The 20782-nt window shown below is 34.8% G+C and overlaps 1 protein-coding gene across 5 annotated transcripts; it reads left to right on the forward strand.

The window, feature by feature from the left end:
• The first annotated feature begins 1713 nt into the window (after window positions 1-1713).
• LOC116166690 (heterogeneous nuclear ribonucleoprotein 27C) lies at window positions 1714-19787 on the forward strand. 5 transcript variants are annotated; one of them, XM_031481749.1, is made up of 8 exons: window positions 1714-1868; window positions 2407-2610; window positions 7545-7735; window positions 7787-7869; window positions 7918-8269; window positions 14516-14590; window positions 14651-14890; window positions 19434-19787. In XM_031481749.1, exons 1-8 carry the CDS (start codon window positions 1849-1851, stop codon window positions 19532-19534), a joined length of 1266 nt encoding a protein of 421 aa, XP_031337609.1. In that variant the 5' UTR covers window positions 1714-1848; the 3' UTR covers window positions 19535-19787. The 5 variants fall into 5 exon arrangements, with proteins under 5 accessions (XP_031337609.1, XP_031337606.1, XP_031337607.1 ...); XM_031481746.1 differs by lacking the exon at window positions 1714-1868 and adding an exon at window positions 1949-2105; XM_031481747.1 differs by lacking the exon at window positions 1714-1868 and adding an exon at window positions 1949-2105 and having other exon boundaries at window positions 14663-14890.
• Window positions 19788-20782: the final 995 nt, after the last annotated feature.

A 20782-nucleotide genomic window follows, 5' to 3' on the forward strand; every position in this document is an offset into this window, starting at 1 on the left:
ATTTTAATAATACAGTATACGGCCGTTTCTGCAAAATTAACCGTCCCATATTGTGCCTATACTATAGATTTTATTAAATGCTCGATTGCTGGACTACTTAGACCCATAGGAACCTTTCCAGAGGTGGTTAAATCAGAGCCGTAGCCAGAATGTAGGCCGGTGTTTTTCTAGAGGGGGGGGGGGGCTTAAGAAGTTTTTGGTAAAGACCCCTGTAATTTTTGTAAAGAAACCATCAACCGTATTTTCCAGTGGGGGCTAGACCAAGCCTGGGTTAAACGTTATAGATCTATAATTGATTGATGAAGTAAGAGATAAGGGAATTTGTTGAGGATGTGACCCTTGCAATATCTGTAAGTGACCTGCCGGCTTTATGGACTTTCAGCCACTTTGTAAGTTCCTTAAAAATGCATCCGCAACAGAAATTAATGTATATGTGCTGTAAGAACAAAAACATATTACCTGATGCGCTTGGGAAAGTAGAAAATATCCGACTCCAATGATTTTACTCTACAGTCTCTTGATCAACAATTCAAACTTATTTAAAATATTAATATAGACCCCTCCAACTCCAACTTATGCATCATATGCATACTCAATCAGAGACTGTTGGTTTCAAGATTGCAGGTTACTACAGTTATTAAAGGTAAAATACGGCTAAGGAGGACCATTTTGAACAAAAAAATCGTGTACCTACTAATAATAATCATAATATACATATATTTATTGGACTAAGTAATTTACAAAAAAAGATTTGTGGCAAGTCAAGAGAGAAAGATAGGTATATGACAAACGTAATGACACGTTACCCTTCAGTTGAGTAGAACGTATGTGCAATACACACTTTTTTTAAAAGAAGGAGATAGAAGCAGGGTTTTGAAAAGTGCCGAAAGGTGATTCTCTCCTAGGAGTGGATGCAACCCATTCTAGAGGGATATCGTTCATAGTTTTTGAGTTAGTTTGAAGAAAAGGCAATTTTTTGAGAAATTATTTCAACTTTCAAGTTTTTTTCAAGCACTTCAAAAAAGGGTCTGCGACAAAATTGAATGTTTTTTTGTTGTTTCACGTTGAAACTTTCAACAAGCTATTTACTCTCTTTACATTGGGTCTACAGATACCATAAACCAATTATATGCTTTTTATTTTCTTACAAAAGCTATATTTTTAGTAAGAATGATTTTTTTCAATAAAATACTTTTTATGCGAAAACCGTATATGAAAATGTGGGGTTCTGATTGAAAAATTAACACTCAAATAGGTAGTCCGGGCTTATTTCACGTGAACACGTGCAGGCATTTACCCCCAGGATAAAAGCAACCCTCGCTACGCGGTTTACACGTGAAAGCGACCATTGGCGGGACTAGGCATTGAATAAAAAATGTTATTGAATGACTAGGGGGAGCTCATGTGTTTAAAAATCCAAGAAACTCGCACTGGGGGACAAGGGAAAAAATTGAAATAGGTACCAAGTACATATCTGAAAAAAAATACCTATACTAAAATGATTTCTGGGTTTTTCCTGAACTAAACACATTGGCCTTTTAGATGCCAGCTACAGGTAACGGTTACGCTTTTACAACACGGTAATATTGAGCATATTTAATAAATAATGAACGAACCAGTTTTGGTATACGATTTGTGGCGGCGAATTTTAAATACCGCCATCTACAAATCGAAGCGTCAACTAAATCCCCACCCATTATCCCTCCCCGCGACGAGGACCAATGAAAAGTAAAATCTTTGACCGATGCCGCTATGTATTTGTATCGTAGTTGTTAATTAGAATAGTTCTTAAACTTTATGTAGGTTTAATATAATTTTAAGTTTAGTGTAAGAATTTTAGAATTTATCATGGAAGATTACGAATACGGGTAAGTCACATTTCCTTTCGATTGTTGTGTTTTCCATCTATTACGTTTGACAGCAGTGGCGCCTTAATCACGTCATCTTAAAACGAACTGAACTGACGGAAGTAGTAGAGCTGCCATTGTAGTTTAGGCTGTCGTGTGATTATAAAGTTTAAGGAATTTTTTTTAAGTCTGTTAGATTATAAGGCATATTATGCGAATGTTGAGGTTACCGCACGAAATGGACGATGACGAGAAAGGGTAATTTTCATTCCGATTTTTCTTGCCGAAATGACTACGTGAAATGTGTGCGTGTTGAAACTTTTTAGGTCACGTCGCTTGCAAATTTCCCCGTGCCTTTTGTAAACTTTCGCGTAATACGCCGTTAATAATTAAAAAAATCACTCACACGTACAAAGCCTTGTAAAATTTTACATTTTGCGTCATTTTTCTGTTTCAACTAACTCGCGTTCACCGACCCCAAGCGGCATCAGTAACAAGCGGTCAAAGAACGGAAATTCTTTTTTTTTTTTGGGGGAAATTGAAAATATTTCTGTTTTAGGAAACTCTTTGTTGGGGGCCTTTCTTGGGAAACATCTCAAGATAATCTTCAACGGTATTTTCAACGATACGGCGAAGTGATCGATTGCGTTGTTATGAAAAATGCAGAATCTGGACGATCTCGTGGTTTCGGTTTTGTTACATTCGCAGACCCTCAAAATGTACAAGTTGTGTTACAAAGTGGACCTCATACTTTGGACGGCAGGTTTGTATTTAGTACCTATACTTGTTTAAACAATTTCACTTTCTTTTAATTAAAGTAACCATTTTGATAATTAGTTGTGCTATCAAATTAGTACCTGCATTCTTTGTATTATGCTGATTTATATAAGCGAGTCAATTGGGCATTAAATCCCTTTTTGCATAGATGATGTAACATAACCTTACTTTCTGAAATGCTTTCTTTATCTGCAATTGTGATCTAGAATTAAACCTGTTAAATATTTAAAAGTCTTATCATGTAAATAAATGTCTCAAGGCTAGGGAAAAAATGTTTTCAAACAATTATGGATACAGATTTTTCGGATATTTACGTTATTGTATTGTATGCGGTTTTTAAAGTGAGTTGAAATTCAGATTAGCTATTTCAGGTTTTAGAGCTGTCTATGGGCTCTAGATTGAGAAAAGTGAAAGCGGCAATTAAATAAGGATTTGTATTACATTTTCTAAATTATTGGTTTTATTTTCTTTTAATTTCAATTTTAATTCATCTATTGTGGCAAACTTAAATGAGTTTGCAAACTTTGGGGCCATAAAAATTGATTGTTTCTAATTTTACATAAATGAAGGTATTGTAAATTAATTGCATTTTTGGTACGTGGTTGTGTTTTCTGTAGCATAAGAGTTAAAATTACTTATAACATAAATTAGTGCATATAAACACCAGTAATATGTCTCACAACATGATGCTGAAGTTTGAAAATTATTTTCCCGCCATTTTGTTCGAATTTACGATTCTTTTTTCAGGATAACACGCAATTATCTTTTGCTTTTAGTATTTATATTAAAGTTTGATATTAACGTAACTGAAATTCAATTCTTCCACTTTGAGGTATAGGTGAAATCTTTATTGTGTGACAGGCTGATGGTAGGTACTGATGATTTCCCTTGGAGAAGTATGATTTTTTGTTTTTAACCCTACACTAATCGCGCAAATAATTATTACACGTTTAATCTCCCCCTGAATCCGCTTATTGCAGGGAAGTAATGGATTTTTCTCTTTTTTATTGTAAGTTAGTTGAGTTATCGCACGCATACGTAAACATAATCGCTTACACGTAACAAAAAAAAGTTATAAATGCAACACTACGAGTAAGAAGGTACAAATACTCTTATTGTATGCACGTAAATGGTTCTGGTTCACAGGGTTCGCAAATGGTCTCTTTTTTAGACATTGGTCTCTTTTTTCAATGCTGGTCTCTAAAAGTCTCTATTTTTCGTATTTGGTCTCTAAAGTCTCTAAATTTTGCATGTTAAAAAAGTATAATTCATAATTGACAAACCGCAGAAATTTTACTGTACATTTTTAGGGCATTTTTTAGGAATTTAAAAAAATGTGCTATTGTTTGCGTTTTGTCCGTCCGTCCTACTTCTAGGATAATGGTATATACCTTCAAGGTGTGCCAGACGGCCATCAAATTTCGCTGTCTAAAAGGGTGCCCCCCCCCCCGGAATTATTTCCCGACAACCAATTGGTCTCAGATTTTGCGTACGCATGCCTTTAGCGGCGCCAAGTGGAACTTTACAAAATTGAGGGGGGGGGGGTAAACACATGTTCTACCCTTCATGGTATTCTAATGAAAGGTATCATCGAAATAAATTGGTTTATACAGTAGGTATAACTTTCCCGTGCGGCTCAGTGAGCGGGGGGTGGGGGGGTGTAACATAAATTATTTTATCTTTCATTGTATTATAATTAAAGTCTCAATGAAAGGAACCGCTTTCTCCTCAGCTTTCTACCAACTACTGCCTTTCTTCTTTCTGTCCTCTTCTCAAAGTACGGGGCGGAGGGGAAGAGGGGGGGGGGGGCACCTAGTTTCCTTCATGGTACTCTAATGAAAGGTTTCAACGAAAGGAATTAATTTCTACCAATCACAGCCCTCCTCCTCGAACTATTCCCTTATACCTCAAGAACGGATTGTCTGAAGAGAAATATATCCATTGGTGATGTCAAAAAAAAGCTATTTGGGTAAAAAAATGCGCTTTATCCGCACAAGAGTTGTGCACAATTTATACTTGTTTAGATATATTGCTGTTTATGTATCTCATCTATTACAAAATAAATATTTTTTGCTTAATTTTGTATGGAAATTGGTTCTCGAGGGTCTCTAAATGGTCTCTATTTTTAAATATGTAAATAGAGACCAAGAGTCTATTTTTTTTGCTAAAATCAGTTGAGAACCCTGGGTTCACATACGGACACTTACTCATTTTCATTAGCATTTTCCTGAAAAATAGCATTAATGTGTTCTAGGCACATATAAGTGCTACATTCAAAACAAGAAAATCGAGTTTTTCTGTTCTTTTTATAGCATATTCCGGCCCGTGTGGCGCAGTTCAGTTGAAACTGGATTGTGATGCTACAGGTCCCTGGTTCGAATCTAATCTAAAAGGCAAAAAGAAACTGATTTGGCTAAAAAAGCACCAATTTATATTGATGGTCTTTTTTTTAATAATAATAATAATTTATTGTGGTCATGTGATGCTTCACATACAGTTGTCATACACTAAACTAAATAATACAAGCAAATAAAAAAATACAAAAATATCACAGATTATTTTTACAATAAATCACATAATTTTCAAATGTATAAAAAGCATTTATGACTAGCAGGTTTTTTACATAAGACTTAAAAGCACACAAATTCTTCCGAAAATTCTTCCGAAAATGGGGATTTTTAGGGAGGAATCTGCAGGTGCAATACGATTTTTTGCACTTTCATCTTGTTGGCTTTTAATACAGGAATCTACCGTAAACCACAGATAGGAAAGTTAACTAGCACATGTTAGATGGATCCACAGTTAGATCAGGCCGGAAGCTTTCCAAAGACACTCATGAACCCCTACCTACTACGCTTCGTTCTCGAGATATCGTGGTTTATGCATTTGATCTGTACTGGGGCCTCTGCCTCCGTTCCGAAATTCCGAGCGCTTCTGCCGTTGGGTTAGTTCGAGACCAATGTCAAGTTAGATCATAGGTTCCCAACGTTGGGGGTGGGGGGGAGGTGCACTCAGCAGTAAGCGGGGGTCGTAGATTATGTACTGCGTGTCGTATTTTGGTTGAGACTGCAGTGAATTTCAACTGTTTTTAAATATACTAAATATAGACTTGCGAATTTCACGACCCTTTGCCACTTTTTTTGTGAAACTTCAGTCAATCTGACTACAGTGCCACCATGCTCGGAAAAGCCGCGGAAAATATGCGAACTAATTTGGAAATAATTCAGGCTGGCCAATAGAAAGTCGGCAAAATGACGCGATACATTCCGCGCCATAATTATTAATTATTCCGTTTTGACAGTTGACGCTTCACGTTATTTTAGTTTACACTTTTCCTCTTGTATTTGCTTTATTTTCCGTCTTCAGTTTTATACAAACTCGTCTTTTTCAAGTCGCATATAGCTTGGATCTACCGATCTACGATCTGATAAGGTATGTAATTCCCTTAAAATGTTTTTAAATTTTGCATCAGAATGTACGGTCTAAATTTCTAGCGCCCTCGGACACGCCCTGTCAGGGACTTTCTGAGCGTGGTGCCACTGTACATTTGTTTCTGAGATACAGGGTGTTTGACTTTTTCGGACTTTATCATATCTTTCTGCCCATCTAAGAGATCGGAGAACGATAAAAACTGCTTATTTTAGATGTTATTACGTAGTGACGTAAAAAAAAATTAGACCACCATCCACACTTGGTATTTTTTTAAATGCAACACCCTGTATATCTTACGTCAATTTGTTTTTGCATTCTTTTTCCCGATTACATTGATGTATCACAGCCTTTTGTTTTTTATTTTAACCACTAAACAAAAATAACCTAATTTTTTACGGTTCCTAAATAGTAGGTCATGGATCCATGGAGATTTTTTTTATTGTATCCATTGTAGCAAAGCCAGCCAATATCAATCGGTAAAAATGCCTGACGGTCGTTTCACAAATTTGAAAAAAGATGATATAATATACAGGGTGTTAATTAATTGAGTGCCGATAATATAGGGTGTGTATCTTTGTGTGTTTTTAAAGAGAAAAGTTGATATGACCATATGTATATCCTAAACTTAATAAATAAAATTGTCACACAAAATTGTATACACAACAAATTTACACGTCAACAAACAAACATAGAAATGTATATATAATTTAAACACATATTGGTGAGGTACTTCATCTATCTATTTAAATATTCTTTTTCTTTATAAAAAACTTCTAATAACATAAATAAACTATAAACTTTTCTTGTTAAAAATCACCCGAGGATTCGCATCCTGTATTGTCTGTATTCAATTACTTAACATCCTGTGTGTATAATTAAGTACATAAAAAAAGTATATGTTGTGATACATCAATGTAATTAAGAAAAAGAATGCAAAAATTAATGTTAAGAATTAAGATATACAGGGTGTTGCATTTAAAAAATACCAACTTTGCCAAATCTCGGAAAAGGTCAGTACTACGGCTGGATTCTATGTAAAAATATCTACAATAGTCAGTTTTTACCTTTTTTCTATCTTGCATGGGTAGTAAGATATGATGACATCCCAAAAGTCAAACTTTTCGTTCTCTCTCTCTCTCTCTCTCTGTCATACCATCGACAATGTCAATTTAATTCTACTAACAGAAACACAATAAAGAGATATGCAGTATCCGCGCTTAGCATTGGCACGTGCAGTCCATCTCTATATGTCGATGGTGCTGTCATTATCTTTTGAGGTTAAAATTTAATAAATTTTGAAAAATAGGTGCAAAGCTGATCCACAATAACAAATTATTGCACTTAACGAACACTATTTGATTTGGAAAATGAAAGTAACTTTAGGGGAATCCTTTTTTGGTGGCACACCTAAATCAACCGTTTTGCAAAAAATCGTTAAAAACCCTCCAAAGTTCCAGAATTTGTATTGTAAAATGTCTCATTTTGCAGAACCATTGATCCCAAACCATGCAACCCGCGAACTCTTCAGAAACCGAAGAAAGGAGGAGGTTATCCTAAGGTATTCTTAGGGGGTCTTCCGTCGAATATCACTGAAACTGATTTACGGACGTTTTTTACTAGATTTGGTAAAGTGATGGAAGTTGTTATTATGTATGACCAGGAAAAGAAAAAGTCCAGAGGTATGAATGTGAAAATTTCGATTGTGAAATCTAACGCTTTGTTTTTATTAGGTTTTGGTTTTCTTTCGTTTGAAGATGATGATTCAGTTGATAGATGTGTTTCGGAGCATTTTGTTAATTTAAATGGCAAGCAAGTAAGTCTGTCTCGTACCATTTCTTTTGGTTTATATCTTTGTGTCTAGGTCGAAATTAAGAAAGCAGAACCGCGTGACGGCTCTGGGGGAAACAAAATGGGAGGTAGTGACGGCGGATCGTGGGGGCCGCCACAAGCGCCGATGGGTATGATGCAAGGACCGAACGGACAGATGGGAGGACCGCCTATGAATTTAGGTCCCGCAATGGGTCCTAACATGATGCAGAGTTATCAAGGATGGGGTACATCGCCGCAACAACAAAGTTACCCGGGATACGGCACGCCTTCTGGGCCCGGTTCGTATCAAGGTTGGGGAGCACCTCCCGCTCCTCAAGGGCCTCCGCCACAATGGGGAAGTAACTATGGAGGGCCACCACAACAGCAAGGTTACGGTTCTTATGGTAAGATGATCTTGGATATCGAAACTAGTCAAGTCTGTACCGTATGTATAACTAGACACTTTTTAGGAACAGTTACTTAGGTTATCGAATTATTTTGCGTTAGGTTAAGAAAGTATAGCTGCATCAGAAAATTACAATCATTTTCTTACAGGACATAGAAAAGTGCCTTATTATTATGGTTTTTCGAAATACAATCGTAAAGCGGTAAAGAAATAAAACGAAGGAGGGAATTGAACAAAAATTTTGTTGACGGATTATTCACCATTAAAATTTATAGTTACCAAGCAGTGCTACTGCACCTAATTTGTACCACCCTATACAGGGTGTTTTTTGGGGAACTTTAGTTTAACGTTTCTGGGAAGACGAAATAGGGTAGGTTTTTGAAAATTTGTGTGTAGGAGTTACTCTGAAGGTCGAATTGGTGTAAAATATTTTCAAAATGGTGCCACTTCCCTATTTTAAATCTATTTTTTATTGCATTTTTTAATTCTAGGTGAAATTTCAGTTTTGAGTTTGATATCCACATGTGGATATCTACAATTTACGGTTTTTAAGATCTTGACTTTGACAGTTTTGTTTTTTAATGAAATGTTTCACTTTACCGTATATATCAATTAATTGTCCAAGTCTGCCATATTGAGAAGCCTAATTGGATCCCAACAAGCGTATGTTATAAGTATGTAACCCTCCTTCCTTAGGCTTCTATTTCAATGCCTCTTATCACCCAATTTTTTTTACATACTTATATTTAACACCCTGTAAAGCCATTTTCAAGTAATCAATTCTCATTTACCATTTGTTTTTCTTAAAGTCAAAATAACTTCAAAACCATAAATTGTAGATATTCACATACGATATCAAAAGAACTGAAATTCCATGTAGAATGCAAAAAATGAAAAAAAAATCAAGAGTTATCATTTAAAATAACAAAGTTACTACTACTACGAAGTACAAATTTTCAAAAACTTACTTATTTCGTCTTTCCAGAAACGTTTAACTCAGTTCCCAAAAAAACACCCTGTATAGGAGCCAACAATTGTTTAAAGCTTTGACTTAAGTGCTACTGCTATACACTTTCCAATAAAAAAAACTCTGAAATCAATATCTGGAAAATTGCTGTAGTAGTTGAATTTTCTTTTTTTTCGGTCCTCTTGAGAGGAGGTTGTTGTGTTTGTGGAAGGTTGATGGGGAAGTTTGCGTCCTGACATCATTAGCTTTCGTTTTGATACCTGTATGATTTATGTAGCAGTTGAACCATATGGTGGGCAAAGCTTGGACAACAGCGCATTTTTTCAAATTTATTTAAATTGCGCTAAAAACTAACATGCGATCAAAAATTAGCGCTTTTGGAAATTCAGGTTAAGTACGATTTCCCATGTAAGCAAAAATTCCAAAGGTGATTCAATAGCAACTCATTTTTGACATGATGTTACTAATCGCTTTAATAAACATAAGTCATAGTAACATAAAATTGAATATATTGAATCATGCATTATTTACAAAATATTATTCCTGAATTACCTTGATAAAAATTGTTTTTTTATGTATCACTTTTAACAGAGCATAAACATTTATGCTGTTATTGTCAAGGAATTTTCAAAACTTCATCAGGCTTGGAATTTTAGACTAAGAATGTAACATGTGGTTTATTCAGTAGTTTCATTACTGTTGAGATGTAACATTTTTACAAATATCTTTGTGCATGTCATGTTATCAGTACACTTGTCTTAAGAGTTCCGAAGCAGCAACAGATTTCCATTACCAAAATTCTTTCGAGAGATCACTTTAGATCGTTGAATCATGAAGCTCTGTGTACGTCAGCTGCAATTCGATGGCTGGGTTTAAGCCTCGGAGGCCTCTCGCACACATTGAAAGAAAAATTAATTTTAGTCATTTCCTCCCGAATGAAAATTTATCAAATTATAGCTAACCTAATATCTTGAAGAACAAAAAAAGTCAGTTGAATATAAAGTGGTGGATAATGCACTAGCTGCTCAGACAAACAATGAAAGCATGGCATAAGAAATACATTGTAAACTTCAAGATTAACCATCGGAGGGCTGAAAAAAATCACTGGGTGCACTGAGTATTGTTGGGTACTGCCAGTACCAAAATAATAATAATAATAATAATAGTATTTTATTCCATAGACAAACTAGTTTGTGTGGAAATTGTCAACAAATATTTAAATTACGAGTAGGTACATTAAGTATTATATAGGTAAAAAACAAATTACACATTAAATAGCGACAAACAAGTTACATTAAACAGTAAAATATTCACTTATATCATAGTGACATTTGTCAACTAGAAACAAATATAATTTTATATTCAACCGAAGTTCTTGAAAGGTAGAAATATGCACTAATAGCGGGCGGGAGCAATTCCTAACAAGCTGGAATAAATTTTTTCTCTAATTATAAGATATTTTATAAGATCAATCTTATAATTAGAGAAAAAATTACCAGTTCCTATCATTAGTGCGTAAAAAAATCAGCCTTATTCATCCAATCGTAATCTAGTTATATACAGTTTTTTTTTTTTTAAATTAATTTGCACTTCTTGCGTGGGACAAGCAATGTTCATAAAATAACCTTGAGTTAAGGCAACAGGCGCGCTAGTCGTTGACTAGGTACAAGGAAATTGATCACAGTTGGAGTCTGGGAAACTCTCGAGGTTACCCCCCCCCCCCCTCTCGTTCCCATTTTATCTCTAATTAGCAGTTAACCATAATTTGCTTATTTTGCGCATGGCGAGTGGCTAGGCAGTCCAGTCATATAAACCGTAAATAACGTAGCCTCTTAGCAGCACCCGAAGTGTACACATAGCAATAGGCAATTTTGCAACATATCTTCAACATAGTCTGAAACAACATCTCTTAAGACACAAGTGTTCAAATAATTTAAAATGTGCACAGTGTGATTGTACAGGGTGGCCAAATAAGAATGCGAGGTACTGTATCTGGGAATCTGTCCATGGTAGAGGCTTGCGGTAAAAAAATTTTTTACTAAAACGGCCACGAGAAAAACCTGGGAAATATTTTTAAGTTTCTGCAATGGCCGCTAGGGGGCGTAATTGCAATCTGGAATCTAAAAAAGCAGCACCCGAAGTGTACACATAGCAATAGGCAATTTTGCAACATATCTTCAACATAGTCTGAAACAACATCTCTTAAGACACAAGTGTTCAAATAATTTAAAATGTGCACAGTGTGATTGTACAGGGTGGCCAAATAAGAATGCGAGGTACTGTATCTGGGAATCTGTCCATGGTAGAGGCTTGCGGTAAAAAAATTTTTTACTAAAACGGCCACGAGAAAAACCTGGGAAATATTTTTAAGTTTCTGCAATGGCCGCTAGGGGGCGTAATTGCAATCTGGAATCTAAAAAAGTGATTTTTCTGTGAATTCCGCTATATTAACCTAACAAAAAAAATGTCTGGTCTTTGAAATTGACGATAATCTGAACCTTTTTTGTTTGACAATTTTTCCTGTATCCTTAAAAATGAAGTGGTGGGGGGGTATTCAAAGGTTTCCGTAAAGAACACCCTGTATCTTCGAAACGGCTGAGCCGATTTAAACAAACTCGGGTTAGTTCAAAAGAGCTATTCTTCAGCTACAAAAATTATACTATTTGAATATATGTAATGAAGTTCTCCATTTTTTGGTTCGTTGAGATTCTTTGTGGTTCCTTTTAATATTTTAATGAATACTATTTGAAGTTTTGTTAGTTTCACATATCACCGCTTGAGGTTTTTTTTCGACATTCCGACAGAAATGGTTAATTTTCTCAAAAAAATTAAATGCTTTGGTTCGATTTTTTTTTCATGAAGAAGTAGCATGATGCCTAAACAAATTCGCGAAAATAGCATCTCGATTATATATACAGGGTGATTCCTATAGTACCTGCCACCGTTTGGGAGCGTATAGGGGGTGCCTAGGGGAGTATTTTGATATAGGACACTTGGGGTCGGAAATCTAAAATAAGGGCGCCAGAACCAAATTTATCTTCTGGAATTTCACACCTGTATGTAGGCAACCCAACCGACCGACGTTTCGCGCGGAGCGATGCAGAGCGAGTTAGCGCGAGGAAGCGACATGGGAGGGAAGGAGGGAAAACGACAGTCAAACAACGTAACGTTTTCTCAAACTTCCTACATCTAGCCAACTATTATTATACTATTGCCATAGTGTTTATTCACTTGATACGCGTCGTTGCAGACGGGATTTCAAATTCTGATCATGTCAACACATCGCCGCCTGAGAACCGCCGGCCGGTTGGGTTGCCTACCTACAGGCGCGAAATTCCAGAAGGTAAATTTGGCTCTGGCACCCTTAAGAATTCCTAGCTACACGCTCCCAAAAAATAGGAATCACCCTATATATATTTATATCGTGATGGCCAGCATTTTGGGCATTTACGGCGGCACTTTATTTTTTTTCCACCTTAGGGCCACAAATTATATAATAAAAATAATTTCGGAAAAATTAGCTTAAAAAAATTAAATTTTGAGGGTATAACATTTTTTTTGGCCTAAATTTTAGGTTCAGAACAAGATATTTAGATGCGGTTTTCGCGAATTTGTTTAGCCATCATTTAGCTACTTTTTTATGAAAAAAAAATCCAACCAGAGCATTTAATTTTTTTGAGAAAATTAACCATTTCTGTCAGAATGTCGAAAAAAGCCCTCAAGCGGCTATATGCGAAACTAACAAAACTTCAAATATTATAATATTTTAGCCGAAGAATAACTCTTTTCAATTAACCTGAGTTTGTTAAAATCGGCTCAGTCGTTTCGAAGATACATGGTGTTCTTTACGGAAACATTTGAATACTCCCCACCACTTCATTTTTAGAGATACAGGAAAAATTGTCAAACAAAAATTGTTCAGAGTTCAGATCATTGTCAACTTCAAAGACCTGACATTTTTTGTTAGGTTAATATAGTGGAATTTACAGAAACATCACTTTTTTAGATTCCAGATTGCAGTTACGCCCCCTAGCGGCCATTGCAGAAACTTAAAAATATTTTCCAGGTTTTTCTCGTCGCCGTTTTAGTAATAAATTTTTTTACCGCAAGCCTCTACGATGGACAGGTTCCCAGATACAGTACCTCGCATTCTTATTTGGCCACCCTGTACAATGAACTACTGTAGCAGTAGTGAGCACTTAATATTTTATTAATTGCACCTATTAGTGCGAAATAGCATCAGTTTGCTCCTCCGGCAGACTCTAAATTACTCATCTGTGCATAGCCCACTGTAGCCTTTTTGCTTGGTGGTACCAGCGTATTTTAACTCACAATACTTTCACATTTTTAAATTGTGCACAGTGTGATTTTGCAACACAGCACCAGCATGTCCTGTAGCGGTATGTCTTAACTTACAAAATCTCAAAAGGATTTAAAATGTACACACAGTAATGGCAATATATGGGAATGTTAGGCAATGCCAATGCATATACAGGGTGTCTTAAATTGAGTAGGATAACATGGCCATCTTTGTTATTATTATACTTACAGATTCGGTTAAATTGGCAAAGTTGCGTTGTTTTTGATGCTGATGGATATTCCAGTGCGATATTTGGAAAAATATTTTAGTAACAAAGAGAGCTATCGAAAAAAGTTTCAAATAATAGTTGCAAGATTCCAATAGATGTTTTCGAGATATTTGACAGCAACGTCCTTATTTTAAATGGACGCCATATTGGATTTTTACGTCATTCTATAGAGAAAAAAATTACAAAACCAGTGGTACTAAACACTTAGTATTCTATGTGGGAATCAACCTTGGATTTTGGTCTCGAAGTTTACAATGTATTTTGTATGGGAATAATTCCATGGCCATGTCCACCTCATAGTCAACTCAACTTACGTTTTTTTTCTTCAATATATTTGTTTAGCTGGGGAGAAAATTTCTAAAATTATTTTTTCCTAACGTGTGGGAGGCCACCGCTGCTTGACCCACCCACTGAATTGCAGCTGATGCACACAGAGTTTTATGATAATAATAATAATATAAATTTATTAAGGGATAGGAGATACAATTTAAATTATCACCCGAGAGGAAATGACTTGACAAAATTTGTCCTCTGGTACGTGGACTGTAAATGTTTCAATATTGTGAAATACGTATGTATTAGCTCAAATGGTAGCTGACATCTAATTACACTGGTTTTATATAAGCATTTTTAGGTTAAGTCAAATTGTGTCGGAAACGATATACCTAAATACTGTGATGTTTTACAGGACCAGGTACGGGAAGCGGTACGAATTGGAACAGCTGGAACATGCCACAAAGTAATCAGTCGACGGGTCCGTCAGGTGAGTTATAAACACAATTCGCATCGAGGAAATGAGACTTACATTAACCGTTGCTGACAGGGTATCTTGCAGGGGATATGTATTCCCGGCAGCAATCAGGTCCCGGAGGTCCCACAACGCCCAACGCTCCTCCCAATATGTCGTCGTCGAACGCAAATTCCAAACCGGGATCTGACTATTCCAATTACAATTACGGTTCTTATTCGACGGACCAGACGAGTTATGGTATTCCTCAACGTTCTTATGGTAACGATGCGAGTTCACAGCTGGGAGGGTACTCTTCGCAGCCACCCAACGCAGGTGCTAAACATTTCAATGATTTTAAAGAGTGGCCCAGTTCTTGACAACCTTTAGATAATATGTGCGCCACCAATTTTACTCCTCCTTATGTTCCGTTGGACGGTCGTTCGAAAAATGTTAACTTCTTTTTTAACGGTATTAAAACGATTACTTCGTATTTAGAGGGTATGGATATTTCGAATAAGTGCGCCAATATTGATGAGGAGTACGCATGTCCACCGGAAAACAGTCCAGGAGGAGTAACATTGAAGCACATAAGTAACTTGAGTAATATGAGTATGTGTTGCAACAGTTGGAAACGTGTTGGCTTGATAAACGTGAAGAGAACATCCGGACTGGTTACACCCGCCAAACTCAATTATTCTGATTAGACAGACATATGACCCATCGGCATCCTGCGTCTGTTGCCGTTAGTAATTTGTCCGCACCTGCATGGCACAGACATTCAAAACTGCTTCGGTTACTGTTCCGTTCTTTCGAGTCATTAATATATAAATACATAATTCTAATTAACGAAAACATTGAAAAAGTACAGACAGACAGAAATGTTGACTATTTTTAAGCACTGCTCAACTTGTTAATAAGTAGTAACATAATGTAAATCAAATTTTTACCTCATAACTACTTCAATTATCTGCCTTTGGGATGCCTGCTCGGTTCCTTTAACGAATGCCTATCGATATGTGATTCATATTGTTGTAATTTTCATAATTAGGGTGATCGCATTTAAACTAGTTTCTTAATTTAGTACCTACGTCTAAAAATCTACTTTTAAGTGCATCTTATAATTCTAGTCTGATGTAACGTATAATTTTCCAAGAATCTGTAGACGTTTTTGTATATAGATTTATTTATTAGTTGAGAACAAATTTTTAAGAACGAGTAGGCATTCTGATATATTTAAGGGTAATAATAAAATTTTTAAATAATCGTTGTAATTTTAAGATCACTATTTATAAATTATTTATACAAATAATAGAAATTACTTAAGAATTCAACCACAAGTAGATATTTAGGAATATTTTATCGAAGTCTGGCTGTACTACTGTAGATGCTTAATATAGTATTTTAATTTATTTTTTTTAACAAATACTATTTTAATTCTTTTAATCGTTCGGTAGTAGAAATTACGATAATTAGGGTGTTGTTTTTATTGAATTTTTTACGAAACAAGAAGTGTGTGTGTGTGGTTCAATTTCTTTTATTCGTATTTCGTGCAATTTGATTACTGTCTGTCTAATGTACAGGGTGAGTAATTTCTCTGTCGAATTTCTTACGGTTCGACGGCCACCTTTTGTTGGTTCGCGAATTTTATTGTTTTAATTGGTCGGCGGAAGTACTAGAGAAAATCGCAGCTAAACGACTCGGTCTGTTTAATCGATACCGACGTGTGCGGAATTTGCCAACTCCCAACTGCAATTTTACTCGTTTATTATTCGTTTTTATATAATTATCCCAAGGTTGTAAGTTCTACACTTTTTTTTTTATTTATATTTCTTATTCTCTACGGTATAATTTTTATGTTAGGTAGACTGTGAGCACAGTAAACCTCCATTCTCCGTGCTTTACAGGATTTCCTTTTGTCATCCCATATATTCCCAGCTCGGATAATTGAGGTTCGTCTGTCACTAAATTTACATGACGACAACGGTTAATGTTCGGAGTACAGTGTTTATAATAGCGTAAGAGTTCCATGTCTAGTTGTGTTGTGATATAGGCAGTTTAAATTTTTAATATTGCGCGACCTGATCTTTAACCTTTAAGAATTGCACTGAGTAGGCCTTGCTGCGGACGCGTTGATATATTTGGAATAATTGTATAATAAATTTAGGGTAGCGGTTATTAATTTACTTCCTAATAATATATCATAGTGAAATTATAATTAGAGGAATGTAGTTCTGTCTGTCTGGGTTTAATGTGTCTATCTAATCAAACGATAATTGATTTTCTTTCTCTAAGTTAGTTAAAATTCTTATGTGACAATCTTATAGTAAGAAGTGATTTCGTATTACCATCGTAGCCCTTTTGTTTCGGTCATTTAAAAAAAAAGGCTAACACTCTTCGGTTAATGAGAAATTTATCGTAGTCGAATAGAGAGATGTTGCTGTAACTCTCGAGATACAAACGCAGGTGTACAATGATCTTCACTAATAATGGCACTCTTATTGATTTCTCAGTTTTTTTTTTTATAACGCTCGAGTGAAAATTTGGCAGTTGAATTTTTAACATTAAATTTTAGCGGAGCAAATAATATATAAAGCAACTTTCCTCTCTTTTCCTTATCCATATTTCCTGGGGTAGTTACAAGGTGGGGCGCGTTATTTATTTATTATTTTTAAAGTTATCGAAAATAGTAGGGTTTATACTACACACGAATATATTAATATACATTTATGCCGATACCTAAGTAAATAATTGTTAAAGTAGTTATACTTTAGGCAAAATATTACAAGATAAATTTACAAACTAATATAGATTAATTAATTAAATTGTATTTTGTATTACAATATTGCTGACGTAGTTAATTCAATTGTTAGAATAATTATAAATTTAAATAGTAACTTTAGAACAATTTGACTGATGTACAGAGAACATACAGAATAAGTTTTAAACTATTATACAATAAAACATACTTTATAAGTATATGATTACGATTAGGGCCTTTAACATAGTGCAATTTCACATGTGGTTTATCTAGCAAGAATAGTTATTATGTAAAGAAAAAAATCCTCAAATGTTTTAAACGTAAATTTATATTGTTTAGCGAATTATGTGTTTGCTCTTGGTGCAGGCACTGCCCGATTTTTATATATGGTATTTGTTGCTCAAAAGATCGTCTTATTTTAAGTATAATTAATTGAAATCGCGTAAGCCAGTGATCTAATTAAAGAAAAAATCTGTATATTAAATATATGAGTGTGAACCTATAGGTGTGTAAATTTGTTTTTAATTAATAAGTCTATTGATGAGTGATATATAGATATCGTCACAACTACTTGGCAAGAAATTAGTTACATAACTTGTCCCTCTTTTAACTCATCCTTGTCTCTCCTGTTTTTATATAATATACATACATATATCGATAACTCACTTTATCTTCCTCGTCACTTGTATATTAGCTTCATAGTATTTTATCACTTGCAAGCAATTAATAGAAAACTATTGTTAATTATTGAAGTATTGTAAAGGTCTGTCTAATACTAGTAGTAATTGTTAACTCGACGAGACCTGGTTTTTCAATTTTTTAGTTATTCGTCTAAGAAGTAGCGCATTTTTATTGGGGTAGTTAACTTAATCTTTAATATATTTAGCGTGGATTTATGACATTAGATTAACAATACTGAACAAAAAAATGTACCTATCATTATCTTTCATTAGACGATAATGATTAAATTATGGATCTAATTGACTTTTATTGTTTGCAAGTTTCCCGTCCAAATCCTTATCCAATTTATTGCTGGCAAAAATTTTCGGTACATATTGTAGATGAATCTCTTCGCATTGTAAGTAATTTCTAGCGTTAATGGGATAGACACTTCAATTTAATCTTCGTTCGAATGTATTTGTAACAGTACAAAATGTGGTTGAAATTTCCAAGGTCAAAGTGTATGCTTTTTTCAGGAACTCAAACTTTTGATTGTGGTAGAAGTGGAAACAGGTGACTAAAAACACGTTTTCTCTATTTCTCAAGAGTTATAACTTTTTCGATAGAGTGCTAAGTGAAAGGTTTTCTCATTTCCCACTCGCAGAATAAAATTATAATATTGCATTATTACGATAAAATTTCACCTTAATTTTAAATCGGGTCGGCAGCTCTGGGCGTTTGCTAAATGTGTCGCAGCAATCTGTAATTTTGATAGTTTTTCTTATCTGCTCATCCGATGATACAACACTGCATTTGAAAACATTATAAATTTTGTTACCGTTCGAATTGATTGTTGTATAATATTTATTTGAAGAAGACTAAAAAGTTAGTATTCAAAATTTTGATATTAAGGGGTTATATAGTGTACTATTTAGTAGTCTAAGATCGACATAGTTCTTATTATTTGGATGTTTAGTATTGATTTTTGTCTTTTGCAGACAACTGTTACTTTGACGCGCCTTCCCAGTCATCTCTACAACTAACATTAACGTATGGTACTATTCCGGAAATGGTTTTATAAATACGACTATAATTTTTAGTTATCTGCATTTCCTAGAGAAAAATTTTTAATTAACGCCCATTTTTTCATTCTCTCCTGAAGAGAAATTTTAATGGAAGCACCTCAAATTGTAAAAATGTATAAAGTACGTGAGGTAATGAATTTTAAATGTAACGCCCATGTACAAATAAATATAAATGATATCAGTGCGTTTTATGTTTTCAACTTAAATGCATACACACTCGTTTGTTTATTGGTCCACGAAAGGTAATATTTTTAAATATCCAACCTACATTCTTTTTCAATAAAATTTCCAGATCTGAAACCCAATCCTAGTTCCCTCCTGTATCATCCAACCACTGTGGTGAAAGTTAAAAGCAATGGTTCATCTCTCGTAGGTGATTATACAGCTGCCGGAGGCGATTCGTACGCGGGAGGTCCTCAGCGTGGCACTTCTAACTATGGAACACAACAATCCTACCATCCTTACAGGAGGTAAACATTCCGTTCATCTACAAAACCCAGTGGAACCCATGTGTAAAGCTAACATATTTTTTTATATTTCCTATTGTTATTAATTTCAAATTTGCTAATTGTGTACTTTTACTTATTAAGACTGTACATTTTTATCATTCACTTTATTGGAGTAAACAATTAGGTATAACATGTAACTTGATTAGCTATTTTGTTCTGCGTTAGTTGTAGTAATATAATGTACTCGTAGTGTTATTTGGAATAAACTGTAATCTGTATTTTTAATTTAATTAAAATATAAATAGATCGAAAAAACATTAGCTTTAAGAATAATGGTATGCAGGAACACAAGCTATGATTAAATGAAAACAAAAGTTAAGAATGCTATTGGAAGGTTGTGATGCTTAAACTTGATAGCACATTAAGCTAAAACTCGATCTAAGATTTGGATGGTTGACAACTTCAGGGGCGGCTTGGTGACTGAGCACATAAAAACAAAAATATTTTTTTTTTGTTTAGGATTGGCAGTAGGTATTGAAAGGGACATCCTTGCAGACGACAAAAAAAAAGAAGAAATGGATGAACTTTTAACTACTAACTGTATATTTTCTATACTAATTATAGTATTTTACTTCCTCAAGAATTGCTTTAATTTTATGTTTCGATTTTGTATTGAAAAATTTATCTTTAAATGTTCCCTGTAGAATTATGCGCTCAAATAAGTTTTCTAAAGGGATGCAGAAAGAGATTCTTGAAATATATTTTTGTATCGATTTTTAAATTTCTTGTACAATATCCTAATTTAGTGTAAATGCTAAGATGTTTACAAAGGAAGAAAAAAATGTTGGTTGGACAGATGCTAACGACGATAGTCTAATAGTAGTCACCCTTGGGCAGTAGGCATTGGAAGTAGTCAAGGTAAGATAAAGATGATATAGCCATATACCGCTCCTTTATTTTCTCAAAGATTTTTTATTTTGTCTTTGGCCCTAACTTGGTTCTTTAGCTTTACTACTTTGCACTGGGTATCCTAGAGTGATCGTATCATAAAGAAAACGACATGATAAGATCGTCACGTCGGCTTGGAAGGAAATGAGGACAAGGATCATCAGCCTGCAGATTTAAAGAGCAGATCGAAGGACAGGACTGTGGAGTCCAGAAATTTAAGAAACCTTACTAAAACGCAGGAGAAGGATCGTCAGAGACGTCACTGTAAGAACAGCACAGGATCACTAAAGACACAATCAGGCACCATACCAGGTCAGTTTCATTA

The sequence above is a fragment of the Photinus pyralis genome, unplaced genomic scaffold (assembly GCF_008802855.1).
Source record: "Photinus pyralis isolate 1611_PpyrPB1 unplaced genomic scaffold, Ppyr1.3 Ppyr1.4_LG3b, whole genome shotgun sequence".
NCBI classification, from domain to species: domain Eukaryota; kingdom Metazoa; phylum Arthropoda; class Insecta; order Coleoptera; family Lampyridae; genus Photinus; species Photinus pyralis.